The sequence below is a fragment of the Pongo pygmaeus genome, chromosome 13 (genome assembly GCF_028885625.2).
Source record: "Pongo pygmaeus isolate AG05252 chromosome 13, NHGRI_mPonPyg2-v2.0_pri, whole genome shotgun sequence".
Classification (NCBI taxonomy): Eukaryota; Metazoa; Chordata; class Mammalia; order Primates; family Hominidae; genus Pongo; species Pongo pygmaeus.
In genome coordinates, this window is record NC_072386.2 from 77,234,493 (window position 1) to 77,248,940 (window position 14,448).

General features: G+C 45.3%; 2 protein-coding genes across 8 annotated transcripts in view; both read left to right on the forward strand.

The window, feature by feature from the left end:
- Nucleotides 1-14,448, forward strand: part of DAPK1 (death associated protein kinase 1) — a 214,640-nt gene that overhangs the window by 18,286 nt on the left and 181,906 nt on the right. The gene's annotated exons all lie outside the window — the stretch shown is intronic.
- LOC129044602 (small ribosomal subunit protein uS14-like) lies at nt 9,340-9,700 on the forward strand. Its single transcript, XM_054502606.2, has one exon. It carries the CDS (start codon nt 9,427-9,429, stop codon nt 9,595-9,597), a length of 171 nt encoding a protein of 56 aa, XP_054358581.1. The 5' UTR covers nt 9,340-9,426; the 3' UTR covers nt 9,598-9,700.

Genomic DNA, 14,448 nt, shown 5'->3' on the forward strand with positions numbered 1-14,448 from the left:
CCATTCTCAGAGTCCATCCTGCTGACCTCTCCTGCCCACTCCTAATGACCCTTTCCTGCAGGTTAGTCTTACCAGCCTCCCCCCATTTCCCTGCAGTGGTCAGCAGGTGCCCTTGCCCCCGTTTCCCTAGCTCCCAGCTCTTACCACACACTCAGCTGAATCCCCAGGGAGAACACAAAGCAGAGAGTTGTACAGTTATGGGCTTGCCCAAGTATCCCAGTCAGCGCATCCCTGCCTCTGAAGGGATGCAGATGAATGTGGCCTCTTGCTTTTTTTTTTGCCAACCTGGAGTTCACTCTCTGGCTGTACTTGCCCCCCCGCCCACCCCCCCAGCTTCTGCCCTTCTCCTTGGTGTGGAAGCTGGGATTCTGTCTCCAGCATTACTTCAGTTTTTCCCTTGTGTCTCTACTGGATTCCAGATCCTCTTGCACACTGCCAGCGTTGCAGCATCCATACTGTTGGGGCTCAAGAGCCAGCCAGGTCATAACTGTGGTCTAGGCCATATCGGGTTCTCCCAGCGGGCCCGTTCTCCATGGGGTTCAGTCCAGCCCTGGCAAACATGGAGTTTCTGCCTTGCCTTTCCTGCTGAGCAGGCCTCATGAGTCATGAGTCATGGCCCCGCAACTTCCCATTGCTATCTGACCTTGCTTCCCCCTGCTCTGTCCCAAGAGTGACAACCTGCTTGCTGTTTTGGTGATTGTTTCTAAACTGCCTAATAGCTGTGATTTTTTTTTTTTTCAGGCTGATTTCTAATTTTTCTTCAATGTCAGGTAACTCCTTGTTTCTCTTTCTCTTAGGCCTCTGGTTTCTGCCTCTCCAGCAGGCTGGATGGTTTAGCATGCTGCATGTGTGGCCAGGGGCAGCCCACATGGCTTAATCAGCTCTTCAGCCCCCTGGCAGGAGGTGTGAAGAATGCTTCCCACAGTATGTAGGCACCCTGCGGTTGGGGCATTTTCCCATGTGCTAACCAAGGTTCGGTGGATTGGAGAAGCTTGAAGGGGTGGATTTGGAGGATATTGTGCAAAAGGAAGGTGTGGCAGTCAGGGTGCTGGCAGGGAACTGGGCCCTTCTGATGGTCCAGATGTAGGTTATGGGATGGTCAGGTACATACTGTCTGGCAGCAGAAGAGGAGCCTGTACCATGCCTAGGGCTGCACTGGAGTCATAGAGGGGGGTCACCAGTACATGCCACTTCGGGGAAGAAACATCACAACCTCTCTCTTCCTGCCCCCACAGTCCCACCAGTGCCTCTCATTAGCCAAACCTAACAGGAACCACCTGCAGGGAGCCACCCAGGGTGGTGCAGTGTGTAGGAAAGAGTGAAGAATGCGATTGGGGGCAGGGGAGGACAGACAAGCCGATAGCAGGCTTGCTGCATTACTGCTTTCCTCCAGGGGTGCAGGTGGTCAGTATCTGCAGAACCCATCTGCTGGGCCTCTCAACTTCTCGGTGGACTGGGTTTATAGTCCATTTTCCCTCTGAAGGCATTCCTGAGACTCCTACCTCAAGCAATGTCCTCCTTTTGCAAACTCCTGGGGTAATTCCTCATTGACACATTCATCCAGCACTAAGACTCCCCACTGTTCTCTCCCCCACCCCTCTCTCTGTGTGTGCATCTTTCCTAGATTGTGAGCCCGTAAAGTGTCATAATTCTTTTGTTCCCCACATCTTGCAAGACCCTTCAGAAATACCTATTGTCTGATGATCAATTTCATTAACTGGTCAGAATTACAAAATCCTGAACTGAAGGATTGTAGCCATGGTTCCTATGAGTTTTAAAGGTAAACTGAGGAATTGCTGAAAAGTTCCTTAAGATGCATAGTGTGTTGTGCACATGTTTTCATCCTTGGCATAACCCTGTGAGGTGACAGCCCCATAAAGGTGCAAAGTGGGTCCCAGATCACTCTCTGCTAGCTGGGGTAGAGTAAGCTTCAGATAAAATGGCTGTTTCCTTTCCATCCCATTGATGATTTTCCCCAAATCTATTGGTACTTATTACCATGTTAGCTAGTCCCAGTGTCATATTTTTAAATTTGAAAGCAGAATGGGGAGGTGAGTCTAGTGGGAATAAAATGTGGTTGACTGCATTTCTACTACACAAGAGGAAATGGGCACCAGTGATCATGGGTGCTTGGGTCCCCATCTGCCCCATAGCACGGCTAGTGGGGTTCTGAAAGAAAGCAGCACACATCTGTCGCTGAATCTGCATTTTTACAGCACAGTTGTTTGCCCTGGAATATTTGCCGTTTATGTTTTTTTTTTTTTTTTTTTTTTGAGATGGAGTATGGCTCTGTCGCCCAGGCTGAAGTGCAATGGCACAATCTTGGCTCACTGCAACCTCCACCTCCCGGGTTCAAGCGATTTTCCTGCCTCAGCCTCCCGTGTAGCTGGGATTACAGGCGTGCCCCACCACGCCTGGCTAATTTTTTTTTTTTTTTTGTATTTTTAGTAGAGATGGAGTTTCGCCATGTTGGCCAGGGTAGTCTTGAACTCCTGACCTCTGGTGATCCACCCACCTCAGCCTCCCAAAGTGCTGGGATTATAGGCGTGAGCCACTGCACCCAGCCATATTTGCCCTTTGAAAGGGAAAACCTAAGGAAACTGATGTTAACGCTTTGCCATCGCCAATCTCATTGATGTCGGCCAGTCAATCCTGTCAAATCTTGCTCTTTTTTTAATGATGCTTGAAAATTGGAGCTTCACAGCTGTTTACTAGGTGGGTTAGGGTGGTAATTTCTGGAAATGACTGTAGATTATGCCAGATGTCTTTTGAGCCTGTGATCTGACCGTGCCCAGATGGCTTAACTGTTCTCTGGCAGTGTCACTTTTTCCTTATTTCTCTGTATCTGTAGAGTAGTGTAGAACTGTATGTACAAAGGTTTCTGCTGACATATCAATGTCTACACAGCTATGTGGGTATCCATGTTGGTGCCTGAAGAGTCTGGCCTGCGCCCAGTATTTGGCAGCTGTAAAATGTTAGATGAACTTCCACCCTCAGTAAAAGCAGCCACCCCTTCAAAAGGGTCACAGGCATCCATCCAGTAATATCTTTCCAGGAAAAAAAAAAAAAAGATTTACGTGTAGTCAAGAAAAAGTAGAGATCGCAGGAAGAACTGCTGTGAGCAGATTAGAACAGAGGATTTCGCAAGAGGTGCTCCTTGGCCAAGTCGAGTAATAACATCAGACTGATAGGAGGAAGAGCAGCTTAGCTTGGGGCCCTGTGCCCAGTCCTGCTTGTTTAGGCCTTTGTCCCTGTCTGCTTTCCTGGGGCTGGGGCTCTGGGCCCGGCCGATGCCCCTGGTCCCAACCCCAGCTTTATCACTGGGTTCAGCAAGGGGCCCTGGAGAGCAGGCAGCAATGGCAGGCACCTCCCGCATGCACCATTACCTTCATTCCTCTTCTCAGGATTCCACAGTTGCCCCTATAAAAAGACTGCTGTTGGCCCATGCCAAGTACTCTGGAATAGACAGGAGTGGTATTTCCGCCCTCTTGGAGGGCTGTTGTTTACCAGTGTCCCTCCTCGCTGCAACCCAATGGCAATTGCATTGCCCCAGTGCTCCAGGAATCTGAGGATGATTGGTTGATTTCCTATGATTTCTGGGAGAGTAGTTTACCCAAACCTTTATGAACGAAAGCCATACTTCCTGGGAGTGTCTGGCTGATCATGTCAGAGACATCTGCCTGGTGGATTGGGGCTGTCACGTGACCAGTGGACCGCTCTGTCTGCTGCCCAGTACTGCCAATTGGAGAGTGTCCTTCTGCCTTTTTCTCTGCCCTATGTCTGTGACACAGGGATGGCAGCCAGGCCCAGGAGCACCCAGCATCCTCCGAGCAATGAGGTAGCAGTGCTTCTGACTTTTCCTCAGGAACTGGTCTTTTTCCATGACAATGAGGTGGGGCCCAACCTTCTCGAACGTGGCTTCGTTTCTGCACAGTTGTAACTGCTCTCGGGGGCGTCAGTGAAGTGGGGGTGGGAGGGAAGCCATGGGATGCTGAGAGAATAGGGCCGAGAGGACATACCTGCTCTCCAGCTTGGCCTTTGATCCAGACACTAGGGACGAGGCTGTCACCGTGGGTACCTTTGTTAGTGTTTGTGTGTTTTGAGTAGTCTGAAATGCTGTGACTTTTTTTTTTCTGTCAATAAAGATAAGGAAACAAAAAAAAAAAAGGAAACTGGAGCTTCCAAAAGGAAGAAGGAAGTCTTAATATAGAATTGACTTCTTCCCAGGTAAGTTTTAATTGCTTCTCATGCTTGTAGAAAGGTGTATCATGTGTTCTAATAGGTTAGGATTCAATTATGGCTTAAAATTAGTTCTATAGGAAGAGCTTGGAGTTGCACCTAGGGAGAAGAAGCAGAGGGTTCCAGAACTGTGTAAACGGATTGATGGGAAAATAGGCTTCTGGTGCTGAGGGTTTGGGAGCCTTGCCAGCATCACAACAAGGTGTGAATTAGCCTCCTCGCACTCTGGGAGGAAGTGGAGGAACTGCTGGGGTGTGAGGCTGTGAAAGGACCTTGGAGAGCCAAGTCCTCCCTGCTCAGACAGGGACAGGCACAGCTGGAGACAGCAGTTTTCAGCTCTGTGGAACTCTTGTTCTCTGGGTTGCACCTCTTCCTGTGATAATAAAGAGGTTGAAGACAAGAGGACAGGTACTTGAAAGCCGGAAGACAAGGGGGAAGTTGTTTGAAGCAGGTGTTTAAAATCAGCCACTTTGAGGGGATGAATTAGGATATCGGTAACAATTTTATAGCCTATGTGGTTTCTTTTTGACCCTCGAAGATAGGTGGGAAGTGGTTTTCTATACTTCTTTTAAAAACTGGGAAACGAGAGCTCAAAGAAGTTAAGCTTGAGGCAGCAGAGTTCAATGCAATGGTGAATTGAAATGCTTGTGTGTGTATACATACATACCTGTGTGCGTACATACATAGGTATATATACGTACTCAGTATAAATATACATGTACATATATCTATACATGTACTGTTACCAAGGGTATATAACACAATTTACAACTAATAACAAACTATGTGCACTCTTTATTATAAATTTCATTCAGCCAATGTAGGCTCACAGAATGCTTTTACTGGTTTTTACTGTGGCCAACCTATGACTGACAATGGTTTGACAAAACAGAGTTGCATCCCAATTCACTAGTTTTTTACCTAGTAAATTTATTACCATTAAATCTAATATGTGATCTACTATTAGACTATTTCTCACCTTGTACAAATTATATTCCTTAAGCTGAGCTTCATTTTGGCTTCAGCACTGCTGATTGCAATAGTGCTAGCTATGTTTTAAGCTTTTGGTGTTGTTGCAGGGGTTGAAGCATTGTTGGATTCTATATCACCTAAGGGTGTCTGTGTTTAACAACCAGGTCATGAAATTCCTGAAAAATGAACAGTTGTCTCTTGTGAGCCAGCACAGGCAGGCTGGAGCACATCACTAGCTCCATTGTCAAGGTCTGAAAAGGCAGGTGCTTGTCTGTCTTATTCAGTCTTTAGCCCCAGACCCATGGAGGTGCTGAATGTATGATTAGAGATTCAGTGAATATTGGTGAGATGGATGAATGAGGTTTCAAAGCTGGGACCAGGAGCCAGTCCATGGGACTCCAGTTCTTATCCCATGAGGACAAGGTCAGGGGTGGGCATTGAAGAATCACAGGAAAGGAGGGGCACCAGAGACTGTCTCCACTGTCAGAACTCAGCTGCCATGTCCTGCCTTCTGGTAGGATGTCAGCACTGGGGCACTGTGGTACAAAGAAGAGGAGAAGGATGACATCTCATTCGGTGTACTTTTTTTCCAGCTTTATCCAATCTTTTGGCAATTTTATTCCCCATCATTTAGGAAAGAGAAGACCTTCTTATCTAGCAGTTTGATGACTTATGGTAGTTGCTTTGGTTTGAATATTTATCCCCTCAAAACTCATGTTCAAACTTAATCTCCAGTGTGGCAGTGTTGAGAGGTGAGCCTTTTAAGAGGTGATTGGGAAGGCAGAGGCTTCATGAATGGATTAATTCATACGTGGGTTAATGGATGAAAGGGCTAATGGATTAATGTGTTATCGTGGGAGTGCCACTGGCGGCTTTATAAGAGGAAGAGAGGCCCAAGCATAGTGAGCATTTTCTTGCCCTCTTGCCATGTAATGCCCTCTGCCACGTTTTGATGCAGCAGGATGCTCACCAGGTGCCAGCGCCATGCTCTTGGACTTCCCGGCCTCCAGGACCACGAGCTGAATAAATTGCTTTTATTTATAAATTGCCCATTCTGCAACCGAAAATGGACTAAGACAGTCGTCACCAACAATACTTAATTAGAATGGCCAGTTATGGAGAACAAGAGTTATATTTTTGTTCTCAGACAGGTCCCTTTACATCTTTTAAAATGAAATATGTAATACATTCACACAGTTCAAAAGTCAAAGACAGTATCTTGCCCTCCAGTGACTAGCTCCTTCTAGTGATTCTTGAGATCATTCCGTATATATTCTATGTGTATTTAAGACAATAAACATACATTTTTTCATGTTTTTACTGAAATCGTAGCGTGTTATACACATTGTTCTGCCTTTGGCTTTTTTGTTTTTTCACCTCATAGCATATCTTGAAAATCATTCCATTACTACATAGGAAGAAATGCCTTTTTCTTCTCTATGATTTACTGTCATTTATTTAACCCTTTCTATCTGTGAACTTCTAGGATTCTTTTCTAATTTTTCTATTATAAGCAATTCTGCAATGATTGCTGTTGTATAAAATGTTGAAGCTATCTGTAGGTAAATTCCTAGAAGTGGAATTGCTGGATGAAAGAGAACATGCATCTGTCATTCTTGTAGGTGTTACCAAGTTACTCTTCATAGACCATAAGTGAGTTGTCAGCCCAACTACAAGAGAAAGCTGGCTCCTTTCCCTGTCTCACAACTGCTTGATTCTTGCTGCTTTGATAAGTGTAGTTTCATCAATTTTTAAGTATGAATAAGTGTAAGCATGTTTTCAAGTGTGTTTAAGAACTATTTGTCTCTGCTTTGAACTTTCTATTCATACTCTTTGCCCATTTTTCTCTAGGTTTGTAGACTTTTATTAATTTGTAGGAGCTCTTTATATATTAAATAGCTTTATGTTCATGTTATGATTTGCACATCTTTTCTCTAGGTTGTCATTTGTCTTTTGGCATTGTTTCTGGTGCTTTTCTCCCCATGATTATACTTTTTTGTGTTGTGATAAAATGTGAAACTTGTCATTTTAACTATTTTTAAGTGCACATTCAGTGGCGTTAAGTCCATTCACATTGGTTGTGCAGCCATCACCACTATCCATCTCCAGAAGTCTTTCATCGTCCCAGACAGCTATATTTTTTAAAGTAGTTGGATTTATCAAATTCGTTTAATCTTTTATGGGTTTTGTATCACAGTTAGAAAGGCCCTTACCGCTCTGAGTTTATTTGTTTTGAGACAGGGTCTCATTCTGTTGCCCAGGCTGGAGTGCAGTGACACAATCATGGCTCACTGCAGCCTCGACCTCCTGGGCTCAAAAGATCTTTCCACCTCAGCCCCCTGAGTAGCTGGGACCACAGACACGAGCCACAACACTTGACTGATTTTTTAAAAATTTATTGTAGAGAAGAGGTTTTGCCATGTTGCTGAGGCTGGTCTCAAACTCTTGGGCTCAAGCGATCTGCCTACCTTGACCTCCCAAAGTGTTGGGATTACAGGTGTGAGCCACCGTGCCCAGCCCACTTTAAATTCATTTTTAAAATATTCTCTCATAATTTCTTCTAGTACTTTGATGGCTTATTATGTATGTTTAAATCTGTGATTTTCCTGGAATTTATTTTCGTGTGAAGTATGGCTCCAGGCATGGTTTTTCCAGAGCCCCTCAGTTACCATTTGCTCATCAAAACATGGTTTGAGAGCTGGCTGGATTCAACCAGGGAGATTTCCTGCACTGTTGGTAGCTGTAGGGAATCAGCAAAGCTGCTGTTTCCAGGAGCTCTTGTGAGCTGGGGAGTGGAGAGCTGCAGAAATGAAGCTTCAGCTACACTGATGAAATCCCACTCTAGGAAAATACAAGCCTTACGGTGTTCATGTTTGCTATATTCAGAATCACAGGCATGCTAGTGAGTGCACTGTGTAAACATGTTGAAAGATGGTCTGCAGTATCTCTACTCAGCGAGGTGGATAAAACAGGTACAGCCCATGAGAGGCAAGTTAGTGTCTTGGATAAGGCATTCCTGGTGGATGAGCCATTTGTGCCCCCGATAGAGGTTCTTAAAGAGGAGGGGCTGGAGTCCACTGATGCTCTGGGCCTCTCCCTGGGGGAAAGGGTGCCTGTTTCTCTTGGCCCAAAGGCCCTGCACATTCCAGCATGCCCTGACCTTGGAACTGTTCCTCGGGTCTCTGGGCCCATTGCATCTCTCCTCCCACAGCTGGACCTGAGAGTCAAGGAGCACCCCTTGTATGCCAGCCATGCTGGGTCTGGGACCCCCTCACCCTCAGGGCCCTCAGGTGGTTGCCTCAGGCTGCAGGGGACATAGAGATCAGTTCTGTGTGTTCCCTAAGCTGACGTGGAAAGTTGGGAAGCACACGCTTGAGCCCTTGAACTTCCTCTTTCTCAGAGCCTAACAGTAGAGCCGGGGTGGGTTTCTTGCCAGAACCACCTCCTCGCAGAATCCCAGGAGACACCAGCCGGGTCCTTTCACACCCCAAACAGTGTGAATGCGCATGTTTACAGCAGCACAATTCGCAATTGCAAAAATGTGGAACCAATCCAAATGCCCATCAATCAAAAAGTGGATAAAGAAACTATGGTATATATACACGATAGAATACTACTCGGCCCTAAAAAGGAATGAATTAATGGCATTTGCAGTAAACTGATGAGACTGGAGACAATGATTCTAAGTGAAGTAACTCAAGAATGGAAAACTAAACATCGTATGTTCTCACTCATAAGTGGGAGCTAAGCTATGAGGATGCAAAGGCATAAGAATGACACAATAGACTTTGGGGATTTAGAGGGAAAGGGTGGGAAGGGGGTGAGAAATAAAAGACTACAAATGGAGTGCATTGTTTACTGCTCGGGTGATGGATGCACCAAAATTTCACAGATCCACACTAAAGAACTTGCTCATGTAACTGAACACCACCTGTTCCCCAATAACTTATGGAAATAAAAAGATTAAAAACAAAAACAAAAACCGAACAGTGTGAACGGTGCACCCTGAGGTCTCCCTGGGGTCCCTTGTACCCCTCGGGAGCCTGTGGATGACCCTGTGCAAACAGTTGGGTGGAAGACTGTGTCTTCCTGTGTGTTTGGATGAGTACCAGAACTTTCTGCATCTGTTTTTCACCCTGCCCAATGCAGTGCTTACCTAAAACATGCGTTGAATAGAGCTTCTTGCTTTTACGTCGTTGCATTCCTGAGAGCAAGATGGGTCACCAGCAGCTGTACTGGAGCCACCCGCAAAAATTCGGCCAGGGTTCTCGCTCTTGTTGCGTCTGTTCAAACTGGCACGGTCTGATCCGGAAATATGGCCTCAATATGTGCCACCAGTGTTTCCATCAGTACACGAAGGATATCGGTTTCATTAAGTTGGACTAAATGATCTTCCTTCAAAGGATTATCCAAGGCATCTACTGAATGAAAACCCATGATAGTTCTTTGTACATAAAATAAACATTTGAAAAAACGACAACAAAAAAAATGTGTTCAATAAATGTAGGCCAAAATGTCAGTTTCCAAAAAGAACCTGAGGCGGTTCTTTTGGTCAGAGCAGCCCTGTTAGGGCTGAGGGCCTCGGTTCCACCTCCTCTATGTTTTCCTCTCTCTTCCCACTGTGAGCTCTCTCAGACCTGGCACTGTGGCTGCTCCCAGCTCCTCGCACCCATCATGGGGCAGGTGCTGGATGTCTGAGGAGCTTAATTTCCTCTCCCTCTTGCCTTCTGCCTGTGGTGAGGGCTCAGTTGCTCTGAAGCTCATGACCAGGCTTAATAGTTAGTTGAGCTATAGGCCTGCAGATCGAGTATCCCTTTAAGTTTGTTTTTAAAATATTAAATTTACCAAGAAACAGTAAATATTTAAAATTTTTGTTGGGTTTTGCTCTTTTATTGATTTCTACTAGATTTTTTGGCTCCTTCTAAAGGTATAATTTATATGCTAGGAGTGATGTCTCATGCCTGTAATCCTAGCACTTTGGGAGACTGAGGCAAGAGGATCGCTTACAGCCAGGAATTCAGCCTTGGCAATGTAGCAAGACCCTGTCTCTACAATTAAAAAAAAAAAAAAAAAACAGAAGGAAAAAAGGTATAGTTTGTGTTCAGTAACATTCACACCTTGTAATATGCAATTCTGAGTTTTAACAAATGCATAGTCATGGAACTACTACTGCAATCAGGACATACAATAGTTCATAATCTCCTAAATTTCCACGTGTGTATTAGAGTTAATGCTCCCCACCTCCCTTCATCTGGCAACCACTGTCAGTTTTCTGTTCTTGCAGTGTCTCCTTTTCAAGACAGACGCAGAAATAGAATCATGGCGTATATACCTTTTAAGTTTGGCTAGCATCACACATTTGTAATTCATCCACATTGCTGTCTACATTAATAGTTCATCTCTTTTTTTATTGCTGAGTTTTCTGTTGTATGAATATGCTACAGTCTATTCACTCACCAACTGAATGACATTTGGATTTTTCCAATGCCTTCCTGGTATTCTATTTCCCTCGCCTAGTCTATGGGAAGCTTTCTAGAGAATCACTGTGATTCTAACCAGGTATATTTGGTATTTTTTTTTGAGGGCAAAGCTTTTTGGGCAGCATCCCCCAAGTCATCCTGTATAATCGTGTACTGAGTGGTCCTTTATGGTGATGAGATGGTAGTGGTGGTGTCACCGTGCCCAAGTCTGATTGACAGCTAACCATTCAGCCATCCTTGGTTATTCTCTCCTCTCTCTGGTGAACAACATACCTTCTTTGATGTTGATGCCAATTAGTCATGTTATAAGGACTTCTCTGAAAACTCAGAACCCAAACAAAACCATCCCCATATGCTGTTTCTACTTCAAAAACAGTTGGAGGATTGTAAGACAGAATTTCTTCCCATTAGCAGTGGGGGCCAAGAAGGAAGGGGAAGAAAGAACCAGTTGCTCAGGGCCTTTGACTGTGAAAGAGGACACCTGAAGGTGAAAGACCCATGACATTGTTAGTTGTGATTATTTAGCTGATGGAAACAAAATTCCTTAAACATTCTGTAAGAGCAAAGCCTGGTGTAGAGATTCACTCTGCCTTTTTAGGTGTTGGTCTCCCAGGGACTGTAAAACCACCCAAGGGTGGCATTGAAGACACTCAGCTTTTGCCCTTGACTTATGTGCTCTTGAGCATTGTACGTCCTTGGGCTAATCGCTTGCTTTCACATCCTCTGCTCTAGGTTGAGGGGCTTGGAGGAGATGGGCTTCTTGGGTCTCTGACACTGATTCTTTCCTCTCAGGCCCAATAGTCTTTGCAGCCTGCTGGATCTGCAAGTCTAGAAACAGCAACTCCATGCCACAGGAACGTTTCTGCTTCCATTGTTACTCACCAGCCTTACACGGATGACCATGCGCTGTACAGGGAATGCCAGGGCTGGCCAAGCTGGCTCCAGCAGAGCACAAAATAGAGCTTGCTGCCGCTGAGGTGAGGTCCGTTCCTGGAGTTAGATGCTTTCTGCATCTAGGTCTATCAGGAAGGTGAGCTGGCAAAAGATCCCCAAAGCCTTTAAACATCACTTAAATAGGTGTGTGTGCAAAATTGTCTTCCATTAACGCATATATCAAAACACAAGCCTAATGTTTTCTTTGGACAGTTTCCAAACACTGAGCTTCTTTCTGAACTGTTACTGGCCAGATTATTGGGACTCTTCCCAGGTGTTTATTTCACATCCTCCTCTTTTTGCAAGTGACATTTAAAATACTTCTTCGAAGCACACACATTAAGCCAGGAGAAAATCCTAGGATGGGAAGCAATCTTATGGCTGAGACCTTGTCTGCGAACAATTGTTTGCTGACCAAAATGCCAAAGTCATTAATCCTCCTTTCTACTGACTTTGAAATGGAAAATTAAATTTCAGAAACCTTCTGATTGCACACATGCATCCCACAATATTTCATACACCAATACATATATATAGGTAGTTTGAATTCTGTGCACCAAGCCACTTGCATTGACACTGATACTAATATATTGTGAGAGAGCAGCAACTTTAAACACTTGCCGATGTGAATCAGACTTGAGATAACTTGAGCGTACGTAAGCACCTTAGTGCCGTATCCATTTGGAAGCTTATTGTTACAGTGCGTTTTCTTTTCTTTCTTTTTTTTTTTTTTTTTGAGACAAAATTTCTCTCTTGTTGCCCAGGCTGAAGTGCAATGGTGATGTCTCAGCTCACTGCAACCTCCACCTCCTGGGTTCAAGCGATTCTCCTGCCTCAGCCTCCCGAGTAGCTGGGATTACAGGTGCACGTCACCACTCCCAGCTAATTTTTGTATTTTTAGTAGAGATGGGGTTTCGCCACGTTGGCCAGGCTGGTCTCGAGCTCCCGACCTCAGGTGATCCACCCGCCTCGGCCTCCCAAAGTGCTGGGATTACAGGCGTGAGCCACCACGCCCGGCCTACCGTGCCTTTTCTAATCCCTCTTCCTGGAATGCTCTTGCCCCAGAGAGCCACAAAGCTAACTTTCATCTCCTGCAGCGTTTGTTCAGATGTCGCTTTCTCAGTGAAGCCAAACTGACCTCCCTATAAAAATCACCTCCAACTCCTGAGCTCAGGCCTGGGCAACACGGTGAAACCCCATGTCTACTAAAAATACAAAAAAACTAGCTGGGTGTGGTGGTGTGCACCTGTACTCCCAGCTACTCGGGAGGCTGAGGCAGGTGAATTTCTTGAACCCAGGAGGTGGAGGTTGCAGTGAACCGAGATCGCGCCACTGCACTCCAGCCTGGGTGACAGAGCAAGACTCTGTCTCAAAAAAAAAAAAAAAAAAAAAATCACCTCCAACCTCACACCATACCCCATTTTCTGCCACACTGTATACCCTAGTATATGACCTTCCAGGGACATTCGACTGGTAAGGGAAGAATGCTTCAAGGGAGCATGTGTATGATTCCAGTAAACACACTGTGTTTGCTCACCTCCCAGGTGCTGGCAGGCCACTGAGCATGCAGCCAGCCACCCCAAGGGAAGAATCAGGGCAGAAGGGGCACAAGACTCCAGAAGTATGACAACATGTAAAACCCCAAGTCAAAATGTTAAACCGCGTACTTGATCTCTCAAGTCGTCTCCTGGGCCCTCTTCCAAGTGTACTTTACTTCCTTTCATTTCTGCTCTAGCGCTTTTTAATAAGCTTTCACTCCTGCTCTAAAACTTGCCTCAGTCTCTTCTTCTGCCTTAGGCCCCCTTGGTCGAATTCTTTCTTTTGAGGAGAAAAGAATTGAGGTTGCTGCAGACCCATACAGATTCGCTGCCAGTAACACTAGTACCTAGTAGTTTCTAAGGTATTTCTAACATAATCTTACTAATTTATCTTTTAAATTAAAAATTAAGGGTATCATTTATTCTGTGACTCTTTGAGGAGAGTTGGTGTCTGTTTTATCCTGAGCATCTACAACAGTGCCTGACATATAGTAGATGCTCAGTAAAAAGTTATGGAGTGTATACCACATGCTCTGGAGGATGCATGGCATGGTCTTTGGATTATCAGTTTGTGTTTATTTCTTGGCTGCAAAGGTGGAGGGAAGGCCCAGGTTGCACAGGAGGGGACAGAGCTTTAACAGTACATAGGATGCAGTGGACATTCCTTTATCTGCAAGGACCCTTGATTGCATTGAGGCTGCCTGGAGCAAAGAAGCCACCAGACCCACGGGGCTCAGGCTAGGCTGGGAGAATGCCGGGAGGCGAGTCCCTGTCATCTGCCCCTAGAGCAGGTCAGACCTGTTCTGTTGTTCTGTGGTCATCTGCTCTAAATTTCCTCCTACTCACCTCTGGCCCTTTAAATTTGGGATTCATAAGAATGCTTGGTGCAGAGGAGGAGCTGATGCCTCCCTAACTTCCCTAATGCCGCCTGAGCTTCTCAGAACCCCTGCTTCCTCATTAAGATAATGAGAACTTCCTTAGATATCTGTGCAGATGAAATGAGAGAATGTGCCTAAGTCCTCAACGCAGTGCTGTTTTTATTATTTAGGCTTTCTCCCTCTGGGATTTGGAATGGAAAAAGCACAGCCTAATCTTGCCCCTCTCTTTTCCCCAATGAGAACTTACATGGTTCCCATTATGTTCTATTGTTATTATTCCACTCATGGTAACTTAGAATGTTTTCCAGAATGTGAGGAATAACTGATCCTGAGCCTGCCACTTTGATTTGGTCGTCAGAAGTCCTGGGGAAGCAGTTGAGAGATCTTGTAACTTTTAGTATTATCTCA